At 61.4% G+C, this 15308-nt stretch overlaps 1 protein-coding gene across 2 annotated transcripts in view; it reads left to right on the plus strand.

Annotated features, from left to right (window-relative positions):
• The window catches only part of UNC5B (unc-5 netrin receptor B), a 78634-nt gene that overhangs the window by 58346 nt on the left and 4980 nt on the right, over positions 1–15308 (plus strand). The window contains exons 2-13 of one of the 2 annotated variants that reach the window (XM_058298983.2): positions 47–271; positions 5262–5405; positions 5813–5916; positions 7172–7352; positions 7927–8094; positions 8979–9143; positions 9323–9355; positions 11267–11461; positions 12192–12581; positions 13196–13283; positions 14120–14288; positions 14383–14616. In XM_058298983.2, the coding sequence (XP_058154966.1) occupies positions 47–271; positions 5262–5405; positions 5813–5916; positions 7172–7352; positions 7927–8094; positions 8979–9143; positions 9323–9355; positions 11267–11461; positions 12192–12581; positions 13196–13283; positions 14120–14288; positions 14383–14616 (2096 nt within the window). The remainder of the gene's footprint in view (positions 1–46; positions 272–5261; positions 5406–5812; positions 5917–7171; positions 7353–7926; positions 8095–8978; positions 9144–9322; positions 9356–11266; positions 11462–12191; positions 12582–13195; positions 13284–14119; positions 14289–14382; positions 14617–15308) is intronic. The other variant, XM_058298984.2, reaches the window with a different exon arrangement.

Genomic DNA, 15308 nt, shown 5'->3' on the forward strand with positions numbered 1-15308 from the left:
GCGGTCCCCAGCGCCCTCACCGCGCCCCGCCTCCTCCCTCCCGCAGACGCTGACGCAGGCAGCGAGGTGCTCCCGGACTCCTTCCCATCGGCGCCAGCCGACCCGCTGCCCCACTTCCTGCAAGAGCCCCAGGACGCCTACATCGTGAAGAACAAGCCCGTGGAGCTGCGCTGCCGTGCCGTCCCCGCCACCCAGATCTACTTCAAGTGCAACGGCGAGTGGGTCAGCCAGAACGACCACGTGACGCAGGAGGGCCTGGACAAGGCCACGGGTGAGGCCGCCTGCGCGGGCCCTGGGGCTGGCCCCGCCGCGGGCTCGGGGAGGCTGCGCCCGGCCACGGCGCCCTGGGCCTCCCAGTCCCCTCGGGGGCTCACCCGGGCCGCCAGTGCCAGCCGCACACCCCACCCCGACTTGAGGTGCCCACTCGCCCCCGCGTTCAGCCACACGGGCCCTGCCGGGGGCCCGTTCCCTGTTCCGTTTTCTCCCAGTCCTGCCGCCATCAGCAGCGAGTCCAGGTGGGGCCAGGGCCCTGCGGCCTCTCAGACCTCCGCTCACCTCCCTGTTCCCGAGGAGGGGGCAGGCGCTGCCTCCCAGCCCTGGCCCCGGTGGCACCTGCCGGAATCCAGGCCCATCGTTCTTTTCACAGTTCCCTTCTGTTTGCGGACAGTGATCCGGTTTTCCAATCGCAGTAATACTGGGATGTAGCCCAACTCCTGAGAGGTAGAGCAGAGAGGCTGGAATTTGGGGAACAGGGAGCCCCTCCCTCCTGAGATGGGTGCCGAGCCCTGGGTGTCCCCAGGAGAGAAGGCAGAGCCCTGGGGCTCCCCACGTCTCCCATCTAAGTGGGATCCCAGTTCATAGTGCAGGGACCCCCCAGGAACCAAAGACTGTTTCTAGAGCTTAGGACAGGAAGGTGCGCGCACCCGCTCCTTGTCACCTGACGAGGGCCGGCCCACGGGACACCCCAGCTGGCCCCAGGCTAAGGGGTGCTCTCGTGCCCCAAGAGCTTTCCTCATTTTCTGCTTTTTTATTTTTCACCATCCCTTGCTTCTTCCTCTTCCTGATCCTATTCTCCCCTTCTTTCTCAGCCCTCTCTTCTTTCCTTCTGTCTCTCTCCTGCCTCTTCTTTCTTTCTTTTGGCTTAAACAATGAAAATTTATTGACTTGTGGTTTTGGTCCCAGGAGAAGTCCAAAGTCGAGGTGCCAGCAAGGCGATGCTGCCTCAGGAGACAGGGCGTTCTGGGCTGGCCGCCCCCATCCCAGGTCCTTGGCCCTCCCCTCACACGGCATTGAGTTCGGGTTGGGTATTGCTTTAGTTTGCCAAAGGGCTGTCCATGCAAAGTACCAGAAATAGGTTGGCTTTTTTTTTTTTTCTTTATTTTTTTAATATTTCATTAAAAAAATATGAGGTCCCCGTGTACCCCCCCAGCCCCTTCGCCCCACTCCTCCCCCCATAGCAACAATCTCCTCCATCATCATGAGACATTCATTGCATTTGGTGAATATATCTCTGAGCACCACTGCACATCATGGTCAATGGTCCACATCATAGCCCACACTCTCCCACGTTCCATCCTGTGGGCCATGGGAAGACATACAGTGTCTGGTAATTGTCCCTGCAGCATCACCCAGGACAACTCCGAGTCCCGAGAATGCCTCCACATCTCATTTCTTCCTCCCATTCCCCACACCCAGCAGCCACCATGGCCACTTTCTCCACACCAATGCCACATTTTCTTCAATTACTAATCACAATAGTTCATGAATAGAATATCAGTAAGTCCACTCTCATCCATATTCTATTCCTCCATCCTGTGGACCTTGGAATATGTTGTGTCCTCTCCACATCTATATCAAGAGGGGGCTTAGATTCCACATGGATGCTGGAGGCAATTCTCCTGCTTTCAGTTGTAGGCACTCTTGGCTCCATGGTGTGGTGGTTGACCTTCTTCACCTCCATGTTAGCTGAGTGGGGTAAGTCCAACAAACCAGAGTATAGGAGCTGATGTCTGTTGAGGCTCAGGACCTGGCTATCATATGGTCAGTCCAGAGATTCAGATCCCCTGGGTATATATTAAACCCCTGCACCAACTACAGTTCTGGTAAAAGTAACAGGAGAGGCTTGTGAAAAAAGATCACATCTGAGTCCAGCTCCATCACACAGAAACACAAACTCCAAAGTAAGGCCAAATGACATGGTACTGAACTCCATCTGCCATGACCATAGAACCTGTGGGTCTCTGTAGCCCTCAGAAGAACCAATACCCGGGGTTGTATCTACTTTATCTGTCTCTGGGACTCTGCTGAGGTGTGCGTAAGAGCAACCCCTTTGATAACCTTCCTGCTCTTTTGGAGACTCATAGCCATATAAACTCATTTGTCCTTTCCATTTCCCCCTTGATTTGGGTCAAAAAGCATTTTTAACTCCTGGTATTATAAGTAGACTGAGATATTCTGCTGGTCCGAGTTGACCCTTTTATTCAAGGTCATTTTCTAGTTACATCATCAGCTGGTATTTGGTAGTAATCCCTCGGCACCAGGGAGGCTCATCCCAGGGAGTCATGTCCCACGCTGGGGGAAGGCAATGCATTTACATGCTGAGTTTCTGCCTCTCCTTTCTAATCCCTGTCTGCCTCTGTCTCATTCTCTCTCCCTCTCTGGGTGTCTCTCACTTGACACACTCTTGCTCTCTCCCTTGCCCTTTTCCTTCCCCCCTTCACTTTTCCCCTCTCTCTTTTGCTGTGAAAAGTGCACAGATTGCAGAACCACCCTGGCTTGAAACCAAACCCCAGCTTCCCCAACTCTGTGCAACATTGAGGAAGTTGCTCAACCTCTCTGAGCTCTGTTTGTAAGCCAGGGAGTCACCAGAAGGTTCTGGGGACACTGGTGCTCTGCAGTAGTTCCAGATCCCAGCAGGGGCTCAGGGAACCTGCTTCCCCCTCCTCTCCATGAGTTTTTCTTGGCCTCACTCTCCTTTTCTTGCAAACTGCCCTTACATCTGTCTTCCCGAGCCCCTCGGGCCTGTATCAGAGGTCAGTGGCCAGAGGTCCATGCAGAATAGGAGGACAGTATGCCCTGCTGCGCCCCTCAGGGACCCTGCAGTCATTAGTCACAGTAACAGCCCTGCCACCAGGCACACAGGCCCTGGCAGCCCTAGAAATTGGGGCACTGTTGTCCCCATTATTTGCAAAGAATGGAAACGGTCCTGCAGGCTACTCCCTTGGCAACAGAGGACGAGGCCTGGTCCCACTGCAGCCTCCACGCTCTACCCTAGCCCTCCCTGCCCTCCCCAAAGCCCTGGAAGTACAGAGAACAGCCCTGGGCCCAGGAGCGGAGGGATGGCCCTACCCACCAGCTCACGCCAGGCCCCAGGCAGGTGGCCCAGGCGGCCGGGGCACCTCCTGCCACTCAGCCACCAGGCTGGACCGAAGTGCCTCCATCATCCTCTGCAGCCCCTGCCTGCTGAGTGGCCCTCGACACGGTGCCCAGCCTCTCTGGGGGCTGTTTTCTCCCGTCCAGCTGGTCAGGTGCTCCGTAAGCCTTTCTAGATGGATGGCCTACCTGAAAGGAGCCCCCCTCCAGTTCACAGCCTGGGAGAGCAGGCTCGTGCTATGCCGGCCTCACACCTGGAGCCAGGCCTCCGGGCCGCCGCTGCGATGGGCAGAGCCCTCCCTCCCAGGGCTCCCCCAGGGGCAAGCCCCCTGCGCCCCCCATGTAGATCCCTGGATCGGAATTGAGCTGCCCCTCATAGTCTGGGCTCCCGGTGCAAAGACCTCCAGACCTCTCCCCATGATGCAGGAGAGTTAAAGTGATGACGTCCCTAGGTGAGGTCTGGAGAGGCAGCTGGGGACAGAGCTCTAACCTGGGAAGACCCCAGAGAGCTGATCTCGGCTCTGCTGGTCACTTGCTTGGGACTTTGGACCCAAATTTTCTCCAAATGTAAAGGAAGGGGTTGAGTGAGATCCAAAAACCCTGCCAGAGTAGGCTAGGTGCAGTGGCAGAGGAACCAGCAGTTTCCTCTAAGTCTTTTACTATGATGAGGTAACTAAGGCACAGAGAGGCTAAGTAACTTAGTGGGGATCACACAGCAGAGAGTGCTGATGGGGCCAGCATTCCAGCCTGCCTGGGTGGCCTGCCCTACTCTTCCCCACCACTCCACAGAGCGGTAATGTGTGCAGCCCACAGCCGTGCCCTCAAGCCATGTGTAGCTGTGAGAGGATGAGATGGGGCAGGTCATGGCAAGGAGGCAGCTAGGGCAGGAGAGGGCTTCCTGGAGGAGGAGGCCCAAAGCCCTCCAATAAGCTTTCGGGGGGCTCCCTGGATGGGCACCCTAATCGGGGCGGGTTCATCTCTTTTCTGAGTATAGAAGGCCTTGTGGAGGAAGAGGGCTGGGAAAGCAGAGCGAATGATCCCCTCCACGCAGGCCTTGGCAGGGGGCCCTGAGGAAGAGGGGCCTCCCCACAGCTCCAGCCCCCAGGCCCCCGAGTGGTACCTGGGGACGGCTGAGGTCACCTCTGCCATGTGATGTCTTCAGCTATGTGTCGAGCCCTTTCCTGTGCCAGGCCCAGAGAGCGTGTCCAGCCTCAGCCTCATGCAGCCCAGGAGATGACAATGAGCACGTTTACACATTGTTATGTATGATAGCTCCAGATGACGGCCAGTGCTGGGGGCGGGGGGGTCAGGAGCTGTACAGAGGAAAGAGGAGGTGCAGCCAGAGGGCTGAGCTAGCTCAGGGAGCAGGTGCAGGTGGGCAGAGCCCGGGAAGGGCTCCCTCAGGCACGCAGGAGGTGACTCAGAGTTCACCAGGCCGAGGGCAGGGCTGAGTTCCGGCAGGGCCCCTGCAGGTGCAATGTCCCTGTGGCCGGAGGAACCCGGAGACCGAAGGACGGCCAGTGAGGCTGCCTGTGCACGATGTGGCTGGAGGGAGCGGGATGGCGCGGGCCCTGGGGGCAGGCGCATAACCAGGGGCTGATGTGCCACGGGTGCTTTTTGAAAAGCTCAGGCTGCTTGCGGGGGGAGGATGGATTGGCCGGGTCGAGGGCTGGCGGCAGAAAGCCAGGGCGCTGCTCCGGCTTGGCGGCTTGGGCGGGGTGGAGCCGGAGATGAGAGAAGCGGATGTAAGGGGCCGCACTCGGGCAGGAGGGCCGCACTCGGGCAGGAGGGCCAGTGGACCAGGGCATGGAAGGGGGCGAGGCGTCGAGGCCCGGCCCTTGTGCCCCACGTCCTCAGACCTGCCCTGACGGTGTCTCTCGCCCTCCCAGGCCTGCGGGTGCGAGAGGTGCAGATCGAGGTGTCTCGGCAGCAGGTGGAGGAGCTGTTCGGGCTGGAGGATTACTGGTGCCAGTGCGTGGCCTGGAGCTCCGCGGGCACCACCAAGAGCCGCCGGGCCTACGTGCGCATCGCCTGTACGCAGCCCTGACCCCCAGCCCCTGCCCCGGGGCCCCTCCCCCTGCCCGGGGGTCCTGGGGAGGGAACGCAGGGTCAGATGGCAGCCCCAGATCCACTCCCAGCTTCTGGCCCCTGGACTTACTAACCTCCTTCGCCTGCTCTGTATAATGAAGCTGTCAGCTTCCTCATCCGTCCTGGGCCACTGTGTGCTCAGGCCCCCGAGTCAGAGGAGCCCTGTTCCCCAGCTCCACCTGGTAAGGCCCCTCCTTCCAAGGGAGAGGAAATTCCCCAGGTGCAGGCCAGGGGCCCCAGGTCAGTTCCCTTGGTGTGCACTGCCACCTGGCGGCTGGCGGGGGCACTTCAGGCGGCCCCTCGGCCCCGCCCTGCGCGTCTGACGAGCCCCGGGACCCTCTCCCTTCCCCAGACCTGCGCAAGAACTTCGATCAGGAGCCTCTGGGCAAGGAGGTGCCGCTGGACCATGAGGTGCTCCTGCAGTGCCGCCCTCCAGAAGGGGTGCCTGTGGCCGAGGTGAGGGGCACGTGGGGAACGCTGGGCCTGGGTGCGGCCAAGCAGGATACCACAGCCTCCCAGATAGCCCTGCCCGCTCCAGGCGGGGAGGTCGAGGCTCAGGCAGGGAACCCGCCGCAGAGCCCAGCCCCTGCCAGGTCCCACTCCAAGCCCCGTGGACAGGAGCAGAGCTGGACAGAGGCCCCCTGGTGCTCCCCGGGCAGGCCCCAGGCCCCGGCTCCTGCCGGGGGCGATGCCCGTGGGCCGTGCACACCATCTCCCCACCCCGCCCAGCGCCCCAGGAGCCTGGGGCCCTCGTGATGTGGGGTCCACATGTGTGCTCACCCCGAGGCTGGTGGCTCCCCTCCCCTCCCCACATGGTCCTCAGGCCCCCTCTCACCACCCCTGCCCACGTTTCAGACACGCCCCTCCTTGCCCACTCACGCCCCCTGCACTGGCGGGCAGGAATCAGAGTAGGCCACGGTAGGCGTTTCAGCTTTCGCCGGCTGGGGTCTGCTCTGGAACCGGGGATGTGGCCCCAAAACCTTGCACTAATCCCTTCACCCCCCCCCCCCAGTCCATCCCTCATCTAGAAAACGGGCCAGACAAGCTTGTTACGTACTAGCTGCCGCCTGCCGGGCCCCCACAGCTGGGCACCGGGCACACACACTGACCCTCACAGCAACCCTGCAGGGGCCCGCCAGCACCCCACCTCATGGCTGGGGAAGACGGCGCTGGGAGGGTGGAGTAGTCACCCAGCGTGACCCAGCTGGCAGGTGGCAGGGCAGGGATTTGAAGCCAGGCCTGCCAGGTGCAGGCCTCGTGTTCTCTGTCACCCTGCCAGGCCTCTGGCCCGTGGATGGAAGAACAAATGCTAGAGGCGTGCCCTGCGAGCCGACCCTCAGTGCTGACCCACGCTGTTCCAGCATGTTCCGTGTGCTCACTCACTTTGTCCTCGCAACAGCTCTGGGGGTGGATGCTTCTAAATTCCCACAGTGCAGGTGGTGAAGCTGAGGCCCTGGGCAGTTAGGTCACTGCCTGAGACCGCGCCCCCGGTCAGGGCTGCTCTTGACCGCTTTGCTATTTGCAGCAATTAGCCCAAGGCCTGGCCCGAGTCGGCGGCCCGGTGTCGCCGGGTCGCTGCGGGGCAGACAGACTGAACTGCTGAGCCCCTGTGTACGGTTCGACATGCCCCTTTCCCTGCATCGGTGGGCCCGCTCCCCGGGGTGCCAGGGGAGTAGGGGCCCTCACCGCCCCCCCAACCCCCCTCCCGCAGGTGGAGTGGCTCAAGAACGAGGACACCATCGACCCCGCCCAGGACACCAACTTCCTCCTCACCATCGACCACAACCTCATCATCCGCCAGGCCCGCCTGTCGGACACCGCCAACTACACCTGCGTGGCCAAGAACATCGTGGCCAAACGCCGGAGCACGACCGCCGCCGTCATCATCTACGGTGCGGGTGCGGGGAGGGCGGGGCCGGCAGAGGCGCGGGGCGGGCGGGCCCTGGGGCTGTCCTGTTCCCTGCCCCTGCCCCACCTTGGGGACCCCTCCTGAACAGACCGGGAGATGAGACCCGGCGGGGGGCTGGACCAAGGCCACACAGCAAGCTTAATGGCCAAATCAGGCACTCCCCGCTTCTCTAGGCCCCTCGCCTATCTCTTGGCGTGGGGGCTGGGGCAGGGCCCTGTCTGTAGCCCCCAGACCCAAGCCTCTTGTCCTGGCCGAGTGAGCGACCCCTCCCGGGCCTGTAAGCTGCTCGCTGCTGCCCCCTGGGGGCCACCTGGGTAGAGCAGAGCCACAGCTGCGACGACTGTGGAGGCTTTCTAGGAGAAAGGGTTGTCCTGGGGATAGACCGTGGCCGCCCAGAGCAGCCCATGGGCAGCTGAGCCCCCAGCCCTGCAGGCAGGAGGGGTCTCGCGAGGCAGTGCCCACCTGGTTGGAGAGGCCTCGGCAGCCCCCAGGAGCGGGGCTCGGGGACCCGGGGGTCCCAGGGCCGGCCTGGCCTGGTGACAGCACTGCCCCTGCAGTGAACGGCGGCTGGTCCAGCTGGGCAGAGTGGTCGCCGTGTTCCAACCGCTGTGGCCGTGGCTGGCAGAAGCGCACGCGGACCTGCACCAACCCCGCGCCGCTCAACGGAGGAGCCTTCTGCGAAGGCCAGGCCTTCCAGAAAACCGCCTGCACCACCGTGTGCCCAGGTGAGAGCGACCGGCCAGGGGGCACCCCGCCCATGCCCCACCCCAGCTCCTATCTCCACCTCCCGTGGCATCTGCCCGAGTCAGGACGGTAATGGTCTCCCCGTGGTGGAGAGCCGAGAGTGGTGGTCCAGGGGCCCCCTCGGCTGGCCAGCCAGGCTGGACTAGGTGCCGGGACCTCTGAGCCCTTGTTCAGTCCTGACGCCTGCCCAGGCCCTGCCCCGGGCTGCTGGAGAGATGCCAGCAGATGCAGGGGCTCTGAGTGGCGGTTGGAGGGGTGGACTCTTCTCCCCAACCCCTGCCCGGGGCTCTTCTGTCCCCCAGGCCAGGGTCCCATAGCTGCCCAGGGTCAGAGAGAGCCCGTGCTCCTGCACATAAGTGTGAGACACACCCAGGCCACAGACCCTATCCCATAACAGTCCTCTTCTCTTTTAAATCCCGTAACAGTCCTCTTCTCTTTTTATCTTTGTCTCACCCCGTGTCTCCATCTGCTCGCCTTTCCTTGGCCGTGCTTTTCCTCTGGTTGTGCATTTGTGTGAATGGTGTGTTGCTTTTTTACCCTGGGCTTGTGACTTTGGGTGTGTGTCGTGTATTGGGCTCTATCTGTGTGGGGCCTCATCTGGGTTCTCTTTGTCCGCCTGGGTCTGTCTGTCCATCGGCACGGGGTTGTCTGGCCACAACGTGCATTTCCCTGTGTGGGGTGCATGGGCCGTGATGGGTGTGCGTGTGCATGTGTGTGTGTGCATGTGTTGGTTCATCACTGTGTTGTGTGTGCATAACGTGTGTGTGTCTTCGTGCACATCTGCACGTGCCCCTGTGCATGTCTGTTTGCCCGTGTCCGTGTGCATGCCTGCGTTCCCGTGGGGCATGTGCTGTGGCACCTACAGTGGACGGAGCGTGGACCGAGTGGAGCAAGTGGTCAGCCTGCAGCACCGAGTGTGCCCACTGGCGCAGCCGTGAGTGCATGGCGCCCCCGCCTCAGAACGGAGGCCGCGACTGCAGCGGGACACTGCTCGACTCCAAGAACTGCACGGATGGGCTGTGCATGCAGAGTGAGTCCCAGGAGGGCAGGGCAGGGGCTCAGAGCCTGGTAAGGAGCCCCCCACCCCCGACCTCAGGGCCCGGCCCGCCCCCCACATCCGTCAGCTCATCCCCACCATCTCCCCATCACCTTCTCTGCCACCTTTTTCTGTCACCTGTGTCATTGTCTTTCCCTTTATTTCCCCAACAGATAAGAAAACTCTAAGTGACCCCAAAAGCCACCGTAAGTCCCATTTCCTGGCTCTTCTCTTTCCTCAGTGGGATCCCTGCTTCTCCTGGGCTGGCTTGTCCAGGGCACGGGGCGCAGGGCAGGGTGTCCGGGGCTGCGTGTGTCCGTGTCCTCCATCATGTGCAGATAGCCAGGCTCCCAGCCGACAGGAAGGGCCTTGGATCTTTTTTCTCCATTTCAGGAGAAGAAACTGAGTCTCAGAGAGATGAAGGACCCAGCAGGAGGTAGCAGAGCCAGGCTCCAGACCTGCATGCTTCTGTGGCCAGAGCCAATGCTCCTAGCCCCGTGCCCTGCTGTATTCAAACAGGGCTAGCCCCGCACCTGCCCGCCCCCGTGCCCCCCTCGCTGTGGCCCAGCAGCCACACTGAAGCCATCCCAACTGCCCCAGGCCCCCGCTGCCCTGCGTCAGCCCCCAGGGGCCGTGCTGCTGCTGCAGTTACCCCAGAGCAATAAAGCCAGCAGATTGGCCTGTGGTAATTAAACCACCATTTCCAAATCATTCTAGAGTCATAAAATCGGCAATGAGGTCCTTGGCCCAGCTCGCAGGGGGCCAGGCTGGTGACTAATTAGAGATTGTAAATCACCAGGCAAGTGGCCCCAGTGGTTAGCAAGGACATCCAGGCGCAGAGCCTCCCCCAGGAGAGCCCCCTGAGCTGGGAGCCCAGCCCTGAGGGGGCTTCTCGGGCAGCTCTCCTGCGAGTCAGGGTGAAGGAAGCCGCTGAGGCGAGCCAGAGGGGCCCAGGCAGGTGGCACGTGCGGATGGACCTCCAGGGCCAAAAGCCAGGCCCGGGCCTTGCCACAAGGCTCAGACTCACCCAAGGGAGTGGAGCTTGGAGGAATCCCAACAGGGAGAGGAGGCTACCCCTCCAAGGGCCCCTTAGGAAGGAGAGAGAGTGGACAGGTGCTTCCTGGAGCTCCCAAAAGGAGCACAGGGGTGAGCAGCCGCCAAGGTCTAGTTGAGCTGTTCACCACGGTGGCCGCTAGTCACGTATGGCTGTTTAAATTTATATTTAAATTAATTAAAACTACATCAGTTTCAGAACTCAGCTCCTCAGTCTCCCCAGCCATATTCCAGCTGCTCGATAGCCACCAGCGGCTCTTGGCTGTCGCATCGGCCAGCACAGATTCAGAATATTTCCATCACCGTGGGAAGTTGCACTGGAAAACCCGGCTTTAGACCCAGCCTCTCTGAGCTCGACACCCTTCTGCCTGGCCCTCTGCAGTACCAGCCCTGCCCCCACCCAGAGCTGGGTGCCCTCCCACCTGCCCGGGAGAGGGCCGTGTCGCTGAGGGTTGCATCCCCGGCCCCCACTCCCCCTCCCTGCTCACCTCTTCTCCACCCCACCACTCTGCATCTCATTCCACTCTTCCCGCCCACCCTCCTCAGTCTCCACCTCCCTCTCTCTGAGCATGGAATGGAAGAAGAGATCCAGAATGGCCACTTGCAAAGGTTTCTGGGAACTGAGCCTTTAGTCCTAGGGAAATTGCTGCTGGCTAGGAGTGAGGCTGTGTAGGTTGAAATCCCAGCTCTGGCACAGAGCCACAGGCTCCTGCCTCCTTCTCAGCAGTGAACCACGAGTTGGCTCCTGGGAATGATGACGTTGGAAAATGTGGACTATGGATGCACCTTGCAGCCGTCACGTGTGTGTGTTTGCCATGCCAGGAAGGAAGCGGGGCAGGAGTTTTACCGATAAAGAGACTGAAGCTCAGAGAGGTTCCAGTGCTTGCTTGGGGTCACCCAGCCTGCCTGGCGGGGCTCAGACGGGCACCCAGTCCAGCGCCATCTGTTCACCCCGCAGTGAGCCCAAGCAGCACCTGCCGCCTGCCTTGGAAGCTCTGTCCGAGGCCTTGGGGATCCCCAGGGCCTCTGCCCCTGCGCCTCACATGCCCCTCCTGTCCCCGCAGTCCTGGAGGCCTCAGGGGACGTGGCGCTGTACGCGGGCCTCGTGGTGTCCATCTTCGTGGTCGTGGCGATCCTCCTGGCGGTGGGGGTGGTGGTGTACCGCCGCAGCTGCCGCGACCTGGACACTGACATCACCGACTCGTCTGCCGCCCTCACCGGCGGCTTCCACCCCGTCAACTTCAAGACTGCAAGGCCCAGTAAGGACCCAGGGAGGCCTGGGTGGTGGTGGGGTGGGGGGCCCAGGCAGGCATGGTGGCTGGCCAGGCCGGAACTCTCCCAGGTCAGCGTTTCTTCTAGAAGTAACTGTGGTTGAGTGTGGATTTGAGAAATACAGAAGAAGGGGAGGGGACCCAGTCTGGAGAAATCCTGGAAGGCTGTCCATCAGAGGTGACAGTTGAGCCTTTGGTAGCTGGGCATTTGGGTGGGATTGTGCAATAAGAGGGCTCTGGGGAAGCAGACTTGGCCCAGTGGTTAGGGCGTCTGTCTACCACACGGGAGGTCCGCAGTTCAAACCCCGGGCCTCCTTGACCTGTGTGGAGCTGGCCCATGCGTAGCGCTGATGCACGCAAGGAGTGCCGTGCCACGCAGGGGTGTCCCCCGCGTAGGGGAGCCCCACACGCAAGGAGTGCGCCCCATAAGGAGAGCCGCCCAGCGCGAAAGAAAGTGCAGCCTGCCCAGGAATGGTGCCACACACACAGAGAGCTGACACAACCAAATGATGCAACAAAAAGAAACACAGATTCCTGTGCCGCTGACAACAACAGAAGCAGACAAAGAAGAAGATGCAGCAAATGGACACAGAGAGCAGACAACTGGGGCGGGGGGAGAGAAATAAACCTTTAAAAAATATATATATATATATATATATAAAAGAGGACTCTGGCAGGATCGGGAGTGGCCTGGCCTGACTGTTTCCCCATCCTGCAGACAACCCCCAGCTCCTGCACCCCTCCGTGCCTCCTGACCTGACCGCCAGTGCCAGCATCTACCGCGGGCCTGTGTATGCCCTGCAGGACTCGGCCGACAAGATCCCCATGACCAACTCGCCCCTGCTGGACCCCCTGCCCAGCCTCAAGATCAAGGTCTACAGCTCCAGCACCACAGGCTCGGGGACTGGCTTGCCAGATGGGGCCGACCTGTTGGAGGTGCTGCCGCCCGGCACGTACCCCGGTGACCTCACCCGAGACCCCCACTTCCTGCACCTGCGCAGTGCCAGCCTGGGCTCCCCGCAGCTCTTGGGCCTGCCCCGAGACCCTGGAAGCAGCGTCAGCGGCACCTTCGGCTGCCTGGGCGGGAGGCTCAGCGTCCCTGGCACAGGTGGGCACCTGCCTGCCCCTTCACATGCCTTCTCTGAACAGCCCTGACTTGCAGCCTTCAGACCCTGGGCTCCCCCAGTCCCATCTCAGAGGGGAAAGGGGCACTGGGAGGAAGCGACTATAGGAAGGGGTGCCTGGATGGGAGAGGTGGGTTTAGACCTGCCTGCCCTTCACAGGGGCAGGGCGGCCTCAGCCACCCCTTGCTAAGCCTCAGCTTCTCGTCTGTTAAATGGGACGTGCCCCTGCAACCACTGTCCTTGGCTCTAGCGTCCAGGAAGGGCAGGGATGCTCTTCTCAGGCTGGCAGAGCCGGCGCTTCCCGGCTTCCCAGCATCGTGCGCCGAGCGGGGGATGGCGCTGGAGATGGGGCCTTCGGAACCAAGGCTCTGCCCGTCTCTACACCCGCAGAAATGCCAGAGGCCCCTGGTATTGGGCAAGCCAGCTGGCCTGGTGGCCTGGCCTGGCCCCGCTCTCAGTCCCCAGCCTCTCCACCCACAGCCCGCTGCTCACCCCCTGGAGCTTGGGAGAGGTCTCTCTCTCTGCCCTGAGCTGGGGGCTCATCCCACCAGGGCCTGCTCTCCAGAGCTCCTCCCTGGCGACCTCCCTCTCCCCCCAGGGGTCAGCCTGCTGGTGCCCAACGGAGCCATTCCCCAGGGCAAGTTCTACGAGATGTACCTGCTCATCCACAAGGCAGAAAACACCCTGTGAGTAGAGACCCCAGCCCCACCCCCGCGGCCCCTCCTCTCCCTGCTGCTCAGCAGGCTCTCCCTCCTCCCCTGCTCCTCCCACAGAGCTGCCCCCCTGGGGCTCACATCCCACCCCCTCCAACCACCCCCGTACTCTAAGCCTGATCCAAAGGCCTTGGAGGAAACCGTCATAGGTCTTTCTAGGTCCACGTTTAAATCTTGCAAACCCGCCATAACATATAATAAAACTGAAAGGCAGATGACAAGTGACAAAGGGCTAATAACCTTACTATATAAAGAGATTGTACAGACCAATAAGAAAAAAATTCAACACCTCAATAGCAAAGGATATGAACAAGTGATTCTCTCTCACATACACACAGTCTATTAGGTTATGAGAAAACGTTTAACCTCATCTACAGTCAAAGAAATGCTAATTAAATCAGCCATGAGACTTTTTTTTTTTTTGCTTAAGAAAATTCACAAAGATTTTTTTTTCCAAATGATTATACCTCAGGCCTGGCAAGAGCGTGGAAACAGCCCCCCTCCCTCCCCCGTGGCACGTCGGTGGGAGTGTAAATTGGTACACGTTTTCCGAGAGTAGTTTAGCAACACCTATCAGACACGTCCAAGGCATGCAGAACTTTTGCAAATGTGAGCCGAGCACTGACTGAGCCTGCTGCGCTGTGACAGCAGGAACCTGGAGCGGCTGGCAGTCTGTGGCACCGCACGCGCCTCTCCTCCGCCCTGCTCGGCCCCCGGGGGTGGGGAGCGCGCCCTCCACTGGGGCAGAGCACAGCCCGGGGCCAGCGCCCCTGCAGGGCTCCCCTCACCGGCCCCCGCCCCGCCCGCAGCCCGCTGTCGGAAGGGACGCAGACAGTATTGAGCCCCTCGGTGACGTGTGGGCCCACGGGCCTCCTGCTGTGCCGCCCGGTCATCCTCACCGTGCCCCACTGCGCCGAGGTCAGCGCCGGCGACTGGATCTTCCAGCTCAAGACGCAGGCCCACCAGGGCCACTGGGAGGTGAGGTGCCAAGGCCCCCCGGGGGGCGGAGCAGACGGACCCCTCCAGGGGCTTAACCGCGCCCCGCCGCCCCACCCCCGCTCTCCCCCTACAGGAGGTGGTGACCCTGGACGAGGAGACCCTGAACACGCCCTGCTACTGCCAGCTGGAGGCCAGGGCCTGCCACGTCCTGCTGGACCAGCTGGGCACCTACGTGCTCACGGGCGAGTCCTACTCGCACTCGGCGGTCAAGCGGCTCCAGCTGGCCGTCTTCGCCCCGGCCCTCTGCACCTCCCTGGAGTACAGCCTCAGGGTCTACTGCCTGGAGGACACGCCCGTAGCACTAAAGGTAGGGCCAGGCCACGGGTGCCCACACGACCTCGGCAGGTTGTGGTTGCGCCACCCCCAGCTGCGAGCGTGCCCCCCCCCCCCGAGCTCAGGGTCCCTTCCCGTCACCCTTGCACCACCCTCAGCCTGTGTGGAATCTATCCAAGGGGAGAGGGCGTAGAACCGGAAGAGACCCACCTCAGGTGCTCTTTAGAAAGGTCCCTGTGCCTATGCAAGGGTGGCTCGATGAGAGGCAGAGAGGCCAGTGGAGAGCTGGGTGGACCCCAGGAGAGCGGTAGGGGCAGCAGCAAGGAGAGGCTGGACTCTGCACGTGCATTCGGTAGAATGGACAGAACTAGTGCTGGTGGGGGGGTGCTGGCAACAGGCTCCTGGTTTAAGCAAAAGGAGGGACAGTGGTGCCCCTAAGTGAGGGAGGGACCATGGCAGGTGGGAGTGGCTCAGGGCACAGAGGGAAGGAAGGGGAGGGATCTGTTTTTTAACCTCTAGAGTCTGAGATGTCCAGAGAGAGTTCCTTGGTGCCCCCCAGCCCCAAAGCACCTGTGCATTCCATCCCCAGCCTTCTCCCCCGGTTCCCAGCACCTCAGTCAGATCCTAACTTAATGCTGGAAAAGTCCAAATACTTGGCCCTATTTAACGCCCTATCCCTTCTCCGTCCTTCCGTCCACTCCTCCCTGAAGCCTCATGGTCATTTCC

Source organism: Dasypus novemcinctus, chromosome 6, assembly GCF_030445035.2.
Source record: "Dasypus novemcinctus isolate mDasNov1 chromosome 6, mDasNov1.1.hap2, whole genome shotgun sequence".
In the NCBI taxonomy this organism is placed as follows: domain Eukaryota; kingdom Metazoa; phylum Chordata; class Mammalia; order Cingulata; family Dasypodidae; genus Dasypus; species Dasypus novemcinctus.